Source organism: Urocitellus parryii, unplaced genomic scaffold, assembly GCF_045843805.1.
Source record: "Urocitellus parryii isolate mUroPar1 unplaced genomic scaffold, mUroPar1.hap1 Scaffold_83, whole genome shotgun sequence".
Lineage (NCBI taxonomy): Eukaryota > Metazoa > Chordata > Mammalia > Rodentia > Sciuridae > Urocitellus > Urocitellus parryii.
Window position 1 is genome coordinate 1,222,934 of NW_027554189.1, and position 16,585 is coordinate 1,239,518.

General features: G+C 48.2%; 1 protein-coding gene across 1 annotated transcript in view; it reads left to right on the plus strand.

The window, feature by feature from the left end:
- Nucleotides 1-1,087: 1,087 nt before the first annotated feature.
- The window catches only part of LOC144252996 (regulatory-associated protein of mTOR-like), a 69,751-nt gene continuing 54,253 nt past the window's right edge, over nucleotides 1,088-16,585 (plus strand). Inside the window, exon 1 of the mRNA XM_077794982.1 lies at nucleotides 1,088-1,325. Within this exon, the coding sequence (XP_077651108.1) occupies nucleotides 1,271-1,325 (55 nt within the window). The 5' untranslated portion in view covers nucleotides 1,088-1,270. The remainder of the gene's footprint in view (nucleotides 1,326-16,585) is intronic.

The following is a 16,585-nucleotide window of genomic DNA, read 5'->3' on the forward strand; positions in this document are numbered from 1 at the left end:
TGCCCCTCTCCAAGCGGTCACTAGCATCCTGAGCCTTCTCTTTCCTTCCTCAGGGCTTCCTGAAAACTGCCCTCTTCCCCAGTGCTGAGTGGATAGACATCATTTCCTCAGATCCCCCCCCCATTTGGGGTGAGGAGTCCCTTCCTGGGGTCCCTGGCCTTGTCACACTGAGCTGTTGTTGGAGGCCTATTGTCCCTCTCCCTTCTAGACGGGGACCATATCCAGTTGATGGGATGTGAGTCTCCCAAACACCTGGGCTCAGCCTGTTCTAGAAGTTTCCATTTCCGTGTTCCAGCCATCGGTTCCCCTTTGGTCACTCATCCAACAATCGTGACCCTGCGGCGAAGGCAAGAGAAGCGCAGATCACGGCCACCGGCCCACCCTCCCTCACTGGTTCCCTCTCACAACAAACGGAAGTGGGAGATGGGCCGGGCAGCAGTGAGGGTGGTGCAGGGAGATGAACAGGAGAGGGGGACAGGGCAGTGGGTCGTTGGGGCACCCGGAGAAGGCTTCTCTGCATGGCAGCGCGAGCGGTGACCCGGAGGACTGGCAGAAGAGCTCGTGGGTATCTGGGAGCAAGTGCCCAGGCCTGGAGGCGGGAGGAGCTTGCCTGGGTGTCCCCAAAGGGGTGAGGAGGCCAGTGTGGCCGGAGCTCGGTGGGCAGTGGAAGGTCAAGAGTTATGGGTCAGATGCTGTTGGCCTGGGGGTGACAGTGATGAGCCCTGAGGATCCCTAATCTGATTTTAGCTTTCAAAAAAGTATCAGGGCTGAGGCTGTGACCCAGTGGTAAGGCGCTTGCCTAGCACATGTGGGGCACTGGGTTTGGCCCTCAGCACCACGTAAAATAAATGAATAAAGTCAAGGTATTTTGTTCATCTAAAAAGATGTATCTTTAAAAAACACTGAGGACTGAGGACACGGCTGACTCCCCTCTCCCGCAGGCCAGGACAGGGTGGCGCCAAGGTCAGGATGAGGGTGGTGTCTTTCTTTATTTATAGCCTTCCACCTGGGTCTGGTTACACTGAGGTCTCAGCTAGGGCCGGGGTTACGAGCCAGGGGTTCAGTGGGTGGTTGTGGCTGTGCTGAAAGGCTGGAGGAGGAGGGAGCCTGGGTGTGCCCTCTGAGTGGCAGACTGAGACCCAGACATGGGGCATGGTGAGGCTGTTAGCCTTGGATGTTTTTAGCTCCATGATGCAGCTTTTGGTTCTAGAAGTTTCTGAGCCCACCTAGAGCCCAGCTCATCTCTGTCAGAAAGGCCTTCAGGCTGGGGATGCAGTTCCGTGGTAGAGGCCCGGGTCCAATCCATAATCCTGCTGGCGTCATAGGTAGGCTCCTGGGGTGCCCTGGGGGTGAGAGGTGGGGGGGATGCTTCACGTGGCCCTCAGGCCGGGAGGGGAGGCTCTCTCCTGGGGACCGCTGTGGCTTTGGCAAGTTGGAAACAGTCACCTAGACCATGTTCATGGTGTTTGGAGGGGGCCTTTGGAAGGTAATCAGGACAGACCAGGACCTGCAGTCCTGTGGTGGCAGGGCGGCTTTGTAAGGAGAGGAAGAGGGACCGAGCTGGCTCACTTGTTCCATCTTGCCCAGGGACCCTGTGTCTGGCAGGGACCTTGCTGATGTGGCTCCCAGACCTTGAACTTTCCAGTGATCAGAGCCCTGAGCTGAATAAACCTTTATTCTTTATGAGCTACTCAGGCTGAGGAATTCAGTGACAGCCGCAGAAAACCCCGTAAGGCAGGGGTGCTGTAAAGGGGCTGCGTGCTGCCGGGCAGGGGGGGCCGTGTCTTCCTGCTGCTCCTCCCCACCTCTTTGGGGAGCATGAGATAGAAGAGGCATAAAAATTCAAACTGTACTCAAAATAAATGAAAGGGAAAAATATATTTAAGAAGGAGATAACCATAGCAATCACTTTCACTCAAAGGTAATAAAAATAAGTATCACCAACATAAACTCAGAGACGGAGGCTGCGGTCCTCGCCAGCTCTCCCTGCCACGAGAGAACGCATTCCGGGGAAGGCAGGACTTTCAAAGTCACTCTTGACATATCCCTCTGATTAAAAACTAGAGGAGGGAAAATATGGGAGGAAGATGGAAGGTTATGGGGAGAAATAACGACCACGACTATGACAAAAATTGAGAATACAAATTATACTCACAGATTTCTCCCCGGCTGACAGACGTCAGCCTGGGATGGATGCCTCTGGTAAGGTGGCTGGTATGAATAATTCACGGGGGCGGGCTCTGGCCTCGGCACGGAGTGTTCTGACAGGGTGGCACCGATGGGATGGCTCCTGAAGCTACCCAGCTGCGTTCAGCCCCTGCAGCCATCTACTGGACCTGCCGTGGTGACGAGCGACCCAGACAGGACCCAGCAGTGGCAGCTGGGCTGTCTGCAGAAGCCACCAGGCCTTCTTGCTGGGACATTAATTTCAGATGGATAAATGGAAATTTTTGTCCTCTTTACTTTTTTTTTCTTTCCTCGTTGCTTTCTGATATTTGCCTTCTGCAAGAGGAGAACCAGGAGCTAACGACTGCCAGACAAATGTCCCTAAGTCCTGCTTTTCGGTGTCATGTGATGGCTGCTTATTGCCCAGTGAACACCCGTGGCCAGCCGGGCTCTGTCCCCAGCCCTTTGTCCAGGACACATCTTTCTTTAGCTATGGTGGATGATGTGGCTCTGAGCACTGCTTGTGATTTCTGAACCTCTCCCGTGGGGGACCCTGCAAAACAGAAACAAGACGTCATTGTTCGCTTACCAAATTTGCAAAAATCCCCATAATAGAACTAAGGAAGGAAAGCAAACCCTAGGCGCTGGGCTCTGAGAGGTGGGATGGTGGCAGACTCTCACACTGGTGTGTGTGCAAACTGGATGATTTCTTGTGGAAGTGTCTCAGGAACTTCAAGGTGTTCATGTCTTTGGAGCTGAGGGCATTGCTCAGGGGTAGACTGCTTGCCTAGCATGCATGAGGCCCTGGGTGCCATTCCCAGAAAAAAGTTTCTACCTCTTGGTTGTTGTGGGTGGAACTGTGTCTCCTTACAATACACATCCAAGCTCGAACACCAGGCTGTGATGTCGGCTTCATGTGCAAACAGGGTCTTTGCAGACACAAGTAAGTTACAAGCCAAGATGATGGAGGGCGCCCCTGGACCCAACATGACCACTGTCTTTATAAGAAGAGGAGAGGCGCTGGGCCCGATAGTGCACTCCTGCGATCCTAGGTGCTCAGGAGGCGGAGACAAGAGGATCTCAAATTCAAAGCCAGCCTCAGCAATTTAGTGAGGCCCTAAGCAACTCAGTGAGACCCTGTCTCAAAACAAAAATAAAAAGGGCTAGGGATGTGGCTCAGTGGTCAAGTGCCCCTGTGTTCAATCACCCCTGGTACTAAAAAAAAATAAGAGAGAGACACAGAGGGGGAGATGCTCAGGAGAAGCCATGTGACGACGAGGCAGAGGTGGCAGTGATTAGGATGCCTATAACAGCAAGGACCGCCAGAACCAAGGAGTGTAGATTGTCACCTGGAGCTGGAAGTGGCATGGTCCCGCTGACAGGCGGACCTCTGAATTCCCCCTCTACAACTATGAACTTAGAAGTTTGTTATTTTAAGACATTCACTTTGTGGGAATCTGTGGTGTGTGTGTGTGTGTGTGTGTGTGTGTGTGTGTGTGTGTGTGTGTGTGGTGCTGGGGATTGAATCCAGGGCTTTGTGCATGTGAGGCAAGCACTGTAACAACTGAGCAATATCCCCAGCCCCAAATTTGTGGGAATTTTATATAGCAGCTAATGAATATGCCCTGTTTGACCATTTAATTTCTAGAAAGAAATCTTGCAAATCTTGCAAATCTTATTTGAATTTCTCCATAGTTAGGCCATATTTCCCAGTATCCCTTGCAGCTAGCTGTGGCCATGTGACTGAGTTCTGGTCAATAGAATTCAGTCAGAAGTGGCATTAGCCACAGACCTGACCAACAGAAGCTCTGTGCTCCCTTCCAGGGGAGCTCCCTCTGGCTGGGTGCAGACTTCCAAGGGAAGAGAGATCCCCAGATGCCTTATTGAACTATGGTGTGGTGAGAAACGATGCTGTGGGTCAGTGTTCCAGCACTCAGCACACCTTGAAAAAACAGGGACATAATCAGAGACAGATCTGCTCTGATATTCATGGGCAAGGATGTTCTCCTAGCCCTTGTCATTCACTCTGATTATGGAAATCATCCAGTTTGCACTCTTCTTTTAGTATTCAGGTTAGCATGACCCTTTAAATCTCTGGGCATGTATGATTGAGCAAATGGTGTGACTCTACATGGTGTACAACCAGAGAAATGAAGAGTTTATGCTCCATTTGTGTACAACGGAATGAAATGCATTCTGCTGTCCTGTATAACTAATTACAACAACAACAACAACAAAAATCTCTGTGCAGCTCTTCTTTCTGGGGTGGCTTTAGGAATTTCTAAGGAAACCTGCAGTCTCCCCAGGTCTGCCCCACGGCTTGCTCCATCCAAAGGGTCACTTCTAGCTGTGGTGGCCCGAAAACGTCATCAGTGTGCCTTGTGCAGTCTGAGCTGTCCAGGCCATGCTGCTGATGCTTGTTCCCTGACCCTGAATCTGCCTCCAACAGTGACTCCTTGGGGTCCCCCTCGCCTGAGATGCTTAGCGATGCTGCGTGCTCATGCTGGGCCCTGTGTGCTGTGCAGAAGTGGTGAACAAGACACACGTGGTCCCTGACTTCCAAGAGCTTCCATCTAGCAGGTGGAAAGGGACATTGACACAAACACGTGTTTAATCAGACCAATGATGCGTGCAATGAGAAAAAAGTGGAGGGTCCCAGGAGAACGGGTAACAGCAGCATAACGAGTGGGTCGTCCAAACCAGGAGATTTTTGAGGATGTAATAAGGTACTTTTGATAGTCACGTTAGAGCAGTGGGTGGACACCAGACTGTCTCAAGAAACCAGGACACAGAATCACCGAGAGAGAACCCAACTTCACCTCTGATGGGCCCTCTCTGACCAGCCCCTCTCAGTTGTTGGCACAGCCCTACCAACAGCTCCACATACACTGCACAGCCTGGAAAAGGCGACACAGCACCGCATCTCTCCGTGGCTTGAGTGACTCTTGTCCTTGTGGAAGCAGTCCTCCTGCCTCCTCCAGGGCCAGGTGGGCTGGAAACCAGCTCCCTGCACTGAGTAGCACAAGGACTTGGGTCCCACATAGAGAATCGCCTGGGAATTCCAGGGTGATATGCTGCAGCATGCTTGTGAGTATGGGTGCAACCTGGGCATCTGGAATGTTAAAAGCTCCCCAGGTGATTCTGATATACAGAATCGAGAATCTCTGCCATGAGCCAACCTGTTTTGAATCATGGCTCCACCACATATTAGCTGTATAATCTTGGGCATGTTACTTAATCTGCCAGTGCCTCAGTTTCCTCATCTGTAAAATGGGTACAATAAGATGTGTTGTGGATATATATATATATATATATATATAATTTCAAAAAGGTGGTATGGAGGAATTGAACTGCCGCAGTCTGGCTGGGCACAAATCACAAGCCACTGAAGCAGGAACAAACTTTATTTCCGAACTCCCGCGAACACCATGCACGTGCCCTTCTCCCGGGACACACCACTCCAACTGGCAATCCCTCCTCCGGAAATCTCTCCTCTGGCACTTCCCCAACCAATGGGAACTCCCCAGGAATCCCTGCTAGAACTCCGAAGTAGCAGGCCAGGGCGGACAGCAGGGGTCTAATATACAATTGAATACACAGCTTAACATAACCATCATCATCTCAATGGCTTGCTGGCGTCACCTCTCAACCACTCCATTCTGGCAAAAATGCCATGCGTCATCCCGACTGGCTGTGGCCCTCAACATTGAACCAAAGGCCTCACTTATGCTAAGCTAGTGCCCCACCACCAAGCTACATCTCCAGCCTGTGCTGTGGGGATCAAGTTAAAAATTTTACTGTCAAGTTCCTTTCCCAGAGTCTAGGACAAGGAAACGCCAGAGTGAGAATCTGAACCTAGACTGTGTCTCCCAGTATGAGCAGGGGCTGGTGGGATCCCCAGCTGCCAACAGGCAGCCCCTGCCCCATGCTGGACCCTGTTCTGCCCACTGTGAGGGCTTGGGCCTAGCTAGTCCCAGACTGGTCTGACTGGAACCTTCGCCTTGCCCCCACAAGTCGAAGGGTCTCGAGAAAGCTATTTAATCTTCTATGCTTCAGCTTCCTTAATGATAAAGTGGATCTAAAATGGGAGTTTTGTTGTTTCTTGCTGCATGGGGATGGAACCCAGGGCTTGCACAGGCTAGGTAAGCACTCGGCCACCAAGCTGCAGCCAGCCTCTTAAAATGGGAGCTTTTACATGGGATTATAGGAAGGATTAAGTGAGTTAATTCTCACTAAAAGGACTTGGCTTCCCATCCACACTCACCAAGTATTAGGTTTTTAATGTCTCACAGGCTCGTTTCTCTAATCTTTGCATGAACGGCAGAGGCGACGTCTGGGTGAGCCTTGCCTCCTGGGATCTCGTGTTCAGCACAGTTCTTGAGAGTCACTGACCTGTAAACACTACGTAAAATAACAAACGAGGGGTTAAGAGGAGATGGCCATATCATTTGTATTTTCATAACGGCATACTCTTATTGTAGGTAACACTATTACAATAAAACATCATAAAAATTCAGTTTGCATTTCTTTATTAGATAACAAATTCTCTCAATATAGTCTCCATCATAAAATCCTTCTTTCCCCGCTTTTTTCTCTTGTCTGAACCCTGCCTGCAGTGAGCACAGACCCCTGTCTTTGTGATTCTACCTCAAGTGTCCTGGGGGAGGAAGGTTACCGCTGCTCATGGAGTCTACACCTGGGAAGGGCGACGACCTCCATTCTTCCTCCACAGAGTTCCTAAGGGTTGGGGACAGAGGTGTCTGATCCACAAAGTCTTGGGGATGGGACCCTTATAACTGGTCAGGGTACCTGGGCTGGAAGTTAGATTCAGTGAGGACTGGTCTTTGGCACCTTCTCTTGGAGTTTCTTGCTCTTGTGTCTTGCTCCAATTTCTGAGCTCCCACAGAGGCACTTCACCACCTTCCACAAAAGAGCTCTCAGCGTGGGTGGGAAGGACGAAGCTGGGCCGAGCTGGCCTCTGCTCCCTTGCCTGGTGCACTTCCTTCTTGGCTTGGTCCTATTGTGGCTCTTTGAGGCTGGGACTATGCAACAGCCCTCAATTCATCCAACAAGAGGCACCATGCTGGTGAGGGTGACCACTTTCAAAAAATGGGAATAATGTTATTTCTGCTTGTCCAAACCTACGTGCTCATTGTAAAAATAAAATAGACAGGTACAACGTAGAGGGTGAAAATCACATACATAAACATCACCATATTTTTACCTGTAGGAAAAAGAGAAAGGGAGACAGACTTGCCGGCTCCGGCAGCCTGGGTTTCTGACTGGAGGTGACGCTGGGGCCCATCACCTCCACCCCCCATCTTCTCACTTTGTTGTCAACAAAACATCTGACCTGCCAAGGGGTGGTTTAAATTTTGCTAAAAACAGAGTAATGACACTCAGACAAAAGCAAAGTAGCTTCTGTCTATTTTGGTCTCTTTAACACTAAGCACAGATTTCTCTGGAAGGGGCTGGAGCTGGCTGGTCTCCCTGCACAGAGAGCCATAGCTCAGCGAGCACTGGGCTTCTGACTTTCCTGACCTCCAGTCTTGCTCCTCATTCTTGATGACAAAACACATTCAGTGCCCTTGATTGATCTAGCAGAGAACCTGCAGTATTGGAGGACGGATCTCTCCCAGCCTGCCGGGGCCTCGTCCTGAGAAGAGACCTCCCTGTCCTGGCTGAGCCTGGAGGCTGTGCACATCCAGAACCCCTCGGCCTCTGGGAAAGGCTGTTTACCTGGGCCATTGAGGCCTACTCTTTTCCTGCTGCCACTTGCCCAGATCCTATTGTATGTGACCAACACTCTCTGGTTCTTTTATTTGTTCTTTTATTTGTCTCTTGTCTTTTGTTGCTTCTGGTTGCCAAGCTGCTGGGTTTTGGGGCTGGAAGGGGTCATGGACCTACCTTCATATTGTAAGATGAGGTCCCTGCCCGTATCAGGCAGGTGGAGGGTTATTTTGCTAATCTGGATCAGAGCTGGGCCTGGAAGCCCCTCTCCCTCCCAAGCCCAGGACCTGTACCTGTTGTCCACTGGTGGGATGGTTTCAGGAGCACTTGGCTTGCGAACATGCTTAGGAGCATGCATGTCTTGGGAAGTGAGTGTAAGAGACTCAAGGAGCAGGTTATCATTAATACCCTCCCCCATTTTCATGGCTTGAATCAGTTCGGGCTTTTTGCTTTTTCTGAGATTCATAACACTTGTTTTCAGGATTAAATTATCTCATTTAGAGGCCTAATGGAAGTGCATGTCCTTGCTTGTGAAGAATTGGAGACATGGAAATTGGACCGCAGGCCCAAGCAGCCAGCTGACAGCATGCACCATGGGGCAGGGATCACCCAGGCGAGAAATGTCAGCACTTAAATCTACAGCCTGTCACTGGTTGTAGAGGCTGGGGTGCTCCTCCAAGGACTTTTCTGGAGTCTAAATAGAAGCATACAAGACACACCGGAAGGGGGTTTCTTGAAAATCATGATGCCATAGGCTAAGCCCCCATTTGTTGAAATGGGGTCCTGTTTGCTGCCGAGGCAACTCCTGGATTCAAGTGATCCTCCACCTCAACCTCCTGAGTGGCGGGGATGACGGGAATGAGCCCAAACACCCAGCTGTCAAGCCCCTTCCTCAACCTTCAGGCTGGGGACTGAGCTCTCACCAGCCCCTTCCTGGGTTTTACCTAAATCACAATTTGTACCAGAAATACCCTTAGAAATTAACCTTCTTCATGTTCCTCATGCTTTGGGTGGTTTACACTATCATGAGTATTACCTGAATAGAAAATCCAGACCCTGAATTCCTGTCTTCCTGCTCCCCCCCATTCAGGGGTTCTGGGGTGAGTCTGGGCATGTTTATTTTTAAACAGTTTTCTGGGTGATCCTGACCATCTGCCATGTTTGGACTCTCACAGGTTCACTTACTACCTTCACCTAAACACCTAATGCAGTAGGTGGCTCTCCCAAAGTCACAGCATTTACAGGCAAGGAAACAGAGGAAATGGCTTTCCAGAGACAGGAAGGAAAAGCACCCTGACTCCGTGCCATTCTGAGGATGGAACCCAGGGTCTTGCATCTGAGATGAATCCCCAGTATATATATAAAACTATATATAAAACTATATATATATATATATATATATATATATATATATAACAATTTTATATGTATATAAAACAATCTTCAGTTTCTTTTTTTTTTTTTTGGTTGTTGTTGTCAATGGATCTTTTATTTATTTATATGTGATATGTGGTGCTGAGGCTTGAACCCAGGGCCTCACACATGCCAGGCAAGTGCTCTACAACTGAGCCATGACTCCAGCCCTAAATCCCCAGCTTTTTTAAAAAAACTTTTGAAACAGGGTCTTGCTAAGTGGCTGAGGCTGGCCTTAAAAGTGTGATCCTCTTGCCTCAGCCTCCCGAGTCTCTAGGATTAGAGGCATGCACACCACACCTGGCAGGAATAGAGGAATTGCTTTGCTGTAGCTGTGGCTTCTTGCAAAAGTGGCTGGGGCAGAGCTACCTGCAGCCAAGGTTGAAGGGAGGGCCCTTGCCTGCACTGGTACCTGCTGCAGGGTTACAAGGTAGGGAGGGGCAGGATGAGAAGGCACTGACAGGAGTTATTTTCATGCTTTTGGTGAGAATAGGGTCTTTCTTTTTTTTTAATATTTTATTTTTTTTAGTTATTGGCGGACACAACATCTTTGTTTGTATGTGGTGCTGAGGATCAAACCCGGGCCGCACGCATGCCAAGCGAGCGCGCTACCGCTGAGCCACATCTCCAGCCCAGAATAGGGTCTTTCTGGGACCCTGCAGCCCAGAAACCTCTGCTCTGACTGTGCTGCTATTCCCTCTGCCAACAGAAAGCAGGGGAGGGAGGGTGAAGCCCCCTCTGGTGTTTTGATGCATTGCCCTGAGTTCAAATGGTAGAATCTGGCTCTGTGGGATGTATAACTAAATGAATATTTGAAATGGTAATTAATGCAGGAACTTTCATTAACCACTTGTTATAGGCTGGAACTGCAGCATTCACTCTCATGTGGAAAGGGGCACAGTAGGATTTTGACAGGGCCTGTCACATTCTGTGCACCAGAATGTGTCCAAACCAGGGAGACCACCCTGAGAAATGGTACCTGATAGAGACCTGCCTAAGGCTTTAGATGAGCCAGACTCATGGGGGTGCTTGCACGGTAGTCATAGAGCCCATCAGCGTAACACTGGCCTGGCACTCACTATACAGTAAGCACCTTCACCAGTTAATTTTACCCTTCATGATGGGTAAAATTCTGGAGTTTGAGAAACATTTCTGAGCTAGTTAAGGGTCATAGAGTTGGAAAACAATATAGCCAAACCTTCAATCCACCTGGCACCAAAGCCTGCAGAGAGGAGGCTCTATCCAGTGGCTCTATGTGCCTTTCCCTAGGCATCCTGGTTATTCAAGGCAGGACTGCTTGTTGCATGTGGCTTTATATTCCCGGCTGTACTAGCACAGTTCTAGCAAAGCTGACTGAATTGAAACAGAAAAATGAAGTCCCAAGGGACTTGTCTCCATGCACACAAATCTACAGCTTCCATCGTTCACATGCAAAGCTGTATCAAAATAAGAATAAACTGCTCAGAAAATAAAATGGATTAAACAAAAAAAAATTGCATCCTATACAATTTTTTCACTTGGTTTTCTATGGAAAAATTAAAAAAAATATGATCGATACTGTGGGAAACCATGTGCCAAAAATAAATTTTTATCATATTATCAATGGTTCTTTCAGAAGCTTTCGTTGCCTTTTCAAAACCTGGAAGAAGCAAGGTGGTCGATTCATTTAATTTAGAAGCGTGTACCTTCATCTGAATAATAAAAACCTTTTTAAAAGAAGTAATTCAACGGACATTGTTTCACTCGTACGACTGACTTTCGCAGCCCGTATCTGCAGTGAACCAACGAAAGTGGCACCGCGGTAACCAGGGTAACCGGAGGGGAACTCCGGATACTCGCCCGCGTTCTGGGAAGCACGGCAAGAACGCTCCCAGAGGCTTGGCCCGCCGGCCACGCCGTAGACTGCGGTGCACGCCGGGCCTTGGCAACATGGCGTCCTCCTTGATGTGCTGATGAGAGGAGTTTCACTGTAGCTCCAAGCCAGAGGGCAAAACTCCTCTAGCGCAGCAAGCCCAGGTTGCCCGTTCTCTCCGCAGGTCGGTGTCGCCCGCTTCTCGGGACTCGTCCTCCGGCAGGAGAAAGCCACGGGGCCGAAGGCCAGCACCAGTCAGGCCGCGGGGACCCGGGGCTGAGGAGCCGGCCGCAGGCGAGCACGATGGGCCGGTCCTGGCTCCTGCCGCAGCAGCTCCGGCGAGTGCGGGACCCGCAGGGCTGAGACTGCTCGCGCGAGACCCGAGGCGCGCCGAACCTGTTCCCCTGGGCCGGAGGCCTCGGTCCGGTTGGCGCAGTCGGCGAACCCGCATCAAGGGCAGGCGGCCTGCCCGTCCCTGTCCTTGGGTCTGCCGAGGCGTTGGAGGCCGAGAGCGGGGTCGTCGCGAGGCCTGGAGGCCCTCGGCCCTTGACAGCTGGGCTCGCAGCCCCTCCGGGAGCTGAGAGCCTCGGACAGCCGGCGCCGCCTGGGACCCCGGTGTGCGTGTGTCTGTGCGGAGCTCCTTGGGCTGCCCCACTTGCCACCGGCTCTTCCCTCCCCACTTCGACTTCCCGCGCAGAGTTAAGAGAAAGGGTCCCGGACTTTTTGCTGAATAAGGATCTCCGCAAACTCTCCATCCATTTCTTTTCCGACCCCTCCTGTTTCTGTATCTTATTTCAGTGATCCTGGTACACACTAGTTTTTAAGGCTGGAGGTTCTCCAGCGCTTGCTGCCAAGGACTCCCCCACCCCCTCCCCCCCTGATGGAGTCCGAGATGCTGCAGTCGCCCCTTCTGGGACTCGGGGAGGAAGACGAGGCCGATCTTACAGATTGGAACCTGCCTCTGGCTTTTATGAAAAAGAGGCACTGCGAGAAAATCGAAGGCTCCAAATCCTTAGCTCAGAGTTGGACGATGAAGGATCGGGTAAGTGGATTCTCACGGCACCCCTTGCACTTGGTAGTTTTTCCAGGGAAGAAAGTTCAGACTTAGAATGAGTGTCGCTGAGAAAGTGTCAGTATTATTCCCCCAGCCCCCCCCACTCGTGTTGCAAACCAACCAAAGAGCAAAAACTATTTGATTCCAGTTTTTGGTTGAAAATGGGAAAGGCTATTTTGATTAGCTGTTATTCACTGGATGAAAACGAAATTTTAATTCAGACAATAAAAATTAAGCAAATTAAAAAATACAGCTTTGCAAGCATTACATGTTCTTGGATATACTTATTGCTGTTAATACTTAGAAGAAAGACAACTTGGGAAAAAAATTTTCTCACCCATGTAGTGTTAAGTGGGGTGAAGTGCAGAAGTTTGGTACAGTTACGCCAGGAAACTGGGAGACTACTGGAAAAGGTTTAACTGGTAACAAATTAATGCAAACTTCTTTTAAAGTTGCAGTGAGCTTCATCCTAGTCTTCTAAACTTTACTCCCTATATGTGCTTTCTTGTTGCTATAACTTGGACACATTTTCTCCAGTGGAAATTAGGGAGTCTGGGGTGTGGTGGGTTAGCGTTTGGGTCTAGGTCTTAGGAGTTCTCATGGTGTTGGATTGTGGACAGTGATTACAAGTAGGTGGTAGGTAGGAAAGAAACAGTCAATTTTGTTGAATCTGCCTTTCACCAACCCTTACCTATTCCCTGGTCTCCAAAGCAAAAGAGTGCTAATATATCTCACCTATGTACACTTATAATATGTCTTTTTATGGTTTGTTTTCTTTTAAGTTGCTTTTATTTGTGTGAACATTTCAGTGGTATAAAAGGAAAAGCTAGTCTGACAGTGTGTGACTTGCTCTAGGCTTATGTATATTTTTATAGAGGATTTTTTTTTTTTTTAGTATATGATGTTGAAAATTTTCAGGGGCACTTGACCACTGAGCCACAACCCCACCCTTATTTTATATTTTATTTAGAGACAGGGTTTCACCGAGTTGCTTAGCACCTTGCTTTTGCTGAGGCTGGTTTTGAACTCGCAATCCTCCTGCCTTCGCCTCCCGAGATGCTGGGATTACAGGTGTGCGCCACTGAGCCTGGCTCAGTCACTCACTGTTAACCAGTGCTTCATTTGTTGTTTTGGCTTACTTTTGAAAGGTTAGGAAAATTTGTTTCATCCAAAAGCAGTTTAAAGAGTAAAGTTGTCATTGTGAAAGGCTGTATAAGTCTATCTTATGGACATCTTTAGTACTAATTATATAGTTAAAAACATTTGTGGTTGCTATGCATAGATGGAAAGAAATTTATTTTAAAGCAACTCTTTAATTTTTTCCTGTTCTACTCAAAGAGCCTTCTTATGTCATTCTTTTGAAATGTTGTTCCTTTTGCTACATTAAACCTATGCTCAAAACTTTTTTCAAAACTGATTAATGGATATATTTTCGATCTTTTAGTTTAAACATTAATTTATAAATGGTCAACATCCCCTCAGAAGCTCTTATTAAGAAAAATAAGGATTCTGTGAATCTTAGTAACTACCAAGATTGCTATTTAGAAAAGAGCAGGTGAGAAGGTTTGCTGTTTGTGACCTTTGCAATGAAGCAGAAAATCAACAGCTAACATTTTTAGCTACGTGAGAGTTTGGTGTCTTAAAGAGTTCTTGTAGTCTCTTTCCTCAGGTAGACCATGAGAACTTTTCAGCATGCCCTGCTAGGACAAAGGTTGCAAATCCAAATGATACTAAGAGTTTGAAGGAAGGTAGCATGAATGAATGAAACAAGCCAGATTTAAGAAGAATAATAGCACAGATTCAAAGGTAAATGGCTGCAGATGTCTGATGTGGTATATGATCATTTTTTGGAAGGTGGGAACATTGCAGCTCTGGAGCTTATGTGTCATAGCTAAAGGGGCAGCTGGGCCTTGGTTAGCCTTTTTTTTTTTAAATAATGTGAAGTTTTCCAGTTTTGAAATCTTAGCTACTAATTCAGATATTATAAAACAAAAGCAGTTGTACACTACAGGCAGAACAAACCCTATTTGTGGGGCAGTTTTTGTCCAGTGGGTTACCCATGTATGACTTCTGCTCTATCATTGCAATGATTAGCAGCTGGTCTAACTCTGGCCGTTGTGAGCAGCCCGCCTCTTGGCCAACCTGTGCTGGGGCTCCTTCAACTTGATGGAGCAGGGCCTTTGTAAAGCAGCACCTGTGGATCTGCTTGTGCTGTATGAGGAGCTGCAGGTACCACTTCCTGGTGACTGTTCACTGCCCTGTGTGCAAGCTCAGTTTCTGCTTCCTGAGACTGATGTGGATTCTATATAGTTTTTATATATGTGTTAGTGCTTAGATACTGTGTCCTGGTTAGTGTCCTTGTTACAGATTCCTAAATTTATAGCTTCACCAAAGTTGACTAATGACCCCAAGAGACTTTCCTGCCCCTCAGCATCTGCCATCCTTCCAGCTATGGCACATGTTCATTCTCAACTAGGATTGCTTGTCTTTGTTTTTAGTCAGTCTGGTTTTCAGATACTTCTATTATCACATTTTAATTGCTAAGTTACTATTAGTTTGATATTGTCATTGTCAAATTAGTTTGTTGTTTGGTTAATTCTGTGTATAGTGAATGATGCATACATGTATTAACAGTGTTTTGGCTTGTAATTTATAAATAACTAGACGTACATAAATTACAGTTCAAAATGAATCATTTATAAACTCGTGGCTAAACAGGTACATAAATATATGTATCTCCCCCATGTGTGTTTTGCTACAGTAATTTATAGTTATTACAGTTTGTTTACCTACTGGAAAGTGGGCATGGGGATAATTGGTTTCAGATGGATCTTGTGCCTGGAAGATGTGGGATGGAATCAGGGAGGCCTGAAAACTGTTGCTCTGAAATAAACCATTGACACACTCTGCATGTGTGTGGGACTGTTGATAAACATGCCCTTTACATGCATGTTGGGCTGTTCACAAATGTGTGTGCATGTGGGCAGGATCACTGGCCCACGTGTTCTGTCTGCATGTGTCTAGGCTCAGGGGCGCTGCTTTGTGGCCATCCTGTGAACATAAACCTTGCTTGGAGGAGGCAGAGAGGACACATTCAAGAAACAGCAGATGGGCAGTCCCGAGGTAGACCCTCTTCTGAGTGGTATTGCATCTCCCTGCCTCTCTCCTTCGCCCTGCACCCTCCCCTCAGCTGCTCTGGGAGGCTCTGTTGTATGCCCCTGGGACTGCTCTTTATGTGGTCATTGTTTGTTGCTGAATCAAGGTCCCTTCTCTGTCTTTTTAATTTTTTTAAATTTTTTTAAAATATTTATTTTTTAGTTGTAGTTGGACACAATATCTTTATTTCATTTATTTATATGTGGTGCTGAGGATTGAACCCAGGGCCTCACACATGCTAGGTGAGCGCTCTACCACTGAGCCACAATCCCAGCCCCCTTCTCTGTCTTAACCTATGTGACCTCTCAGCAGCCTTCCACGCAGTTGACCACTCTGTCCCTCGTACAGTTCTTTACTCACTTGGCCTCAGTGTCTCCCTGAAACTCTGGATTCTTCCTCAGTTTCCTTTATTGTTTGACACCTAATTGGCTAGTTCTGATGAGTGGCAGCCTCATCAGGCCCGTGATTTCAATGCCATCTGCATGCCCATGATGCTCTGACTCCATCACCATCTCGGATCCCCTTCATAACATGCCACACTGCTATTCATTCAGTTATTCAAGCTGTAAATCTAGAGTTTATCATTGATGCTTTCTCCTCATCACCCTCCATTTTCATTTGTAGATCCTATCACCTTTACCCCCAAAACATATTCCTTCATTTTGTGTCCTTGCTGTGTTCCCAGCCTAAGCTCCACCATCTCTTGTCTGGATGACTGCAGGTACATTCTGATTCTTGCACTGCACATAGTGGTCTTCTAAAGGTTTAAATCAGATTCTTCCTGGTGTTTTCCTGGCTTCCTAAGAGTTTGAGGCAGAGAGCACACTCTTCTCCTGGCTCACAAAGTCTTCCGGTCTGGCGGCAGACTTTGTGTCTGGCGCCTACTTGCCTTTTCTGTTTCCTGGATAGTGACACCTGAGATGCTCTTCCCTCTGGATCTTTGCACACCTGACTCCTCCTCCCTGGTTGCCCCATCTGAAGCAGCTACCCAGACACTTATGGCCATTTGTGATCACTAAATTTCCCTGACATCCTCCATGCTCCTTACTCTGTTAGTCTACAGTACAGTGCTTGGTGCATAGTAGGGATGCAGCAAAAATATACTGAAGGGTCCAGACATGGTGGCCACCCTGTAATCCCAGTGACTCAGGAGATAGAGGCAAGGGTTGCAAGTTTGAGACCAGCCTGGCAACTTAATAAGTTCCTGACTCAAA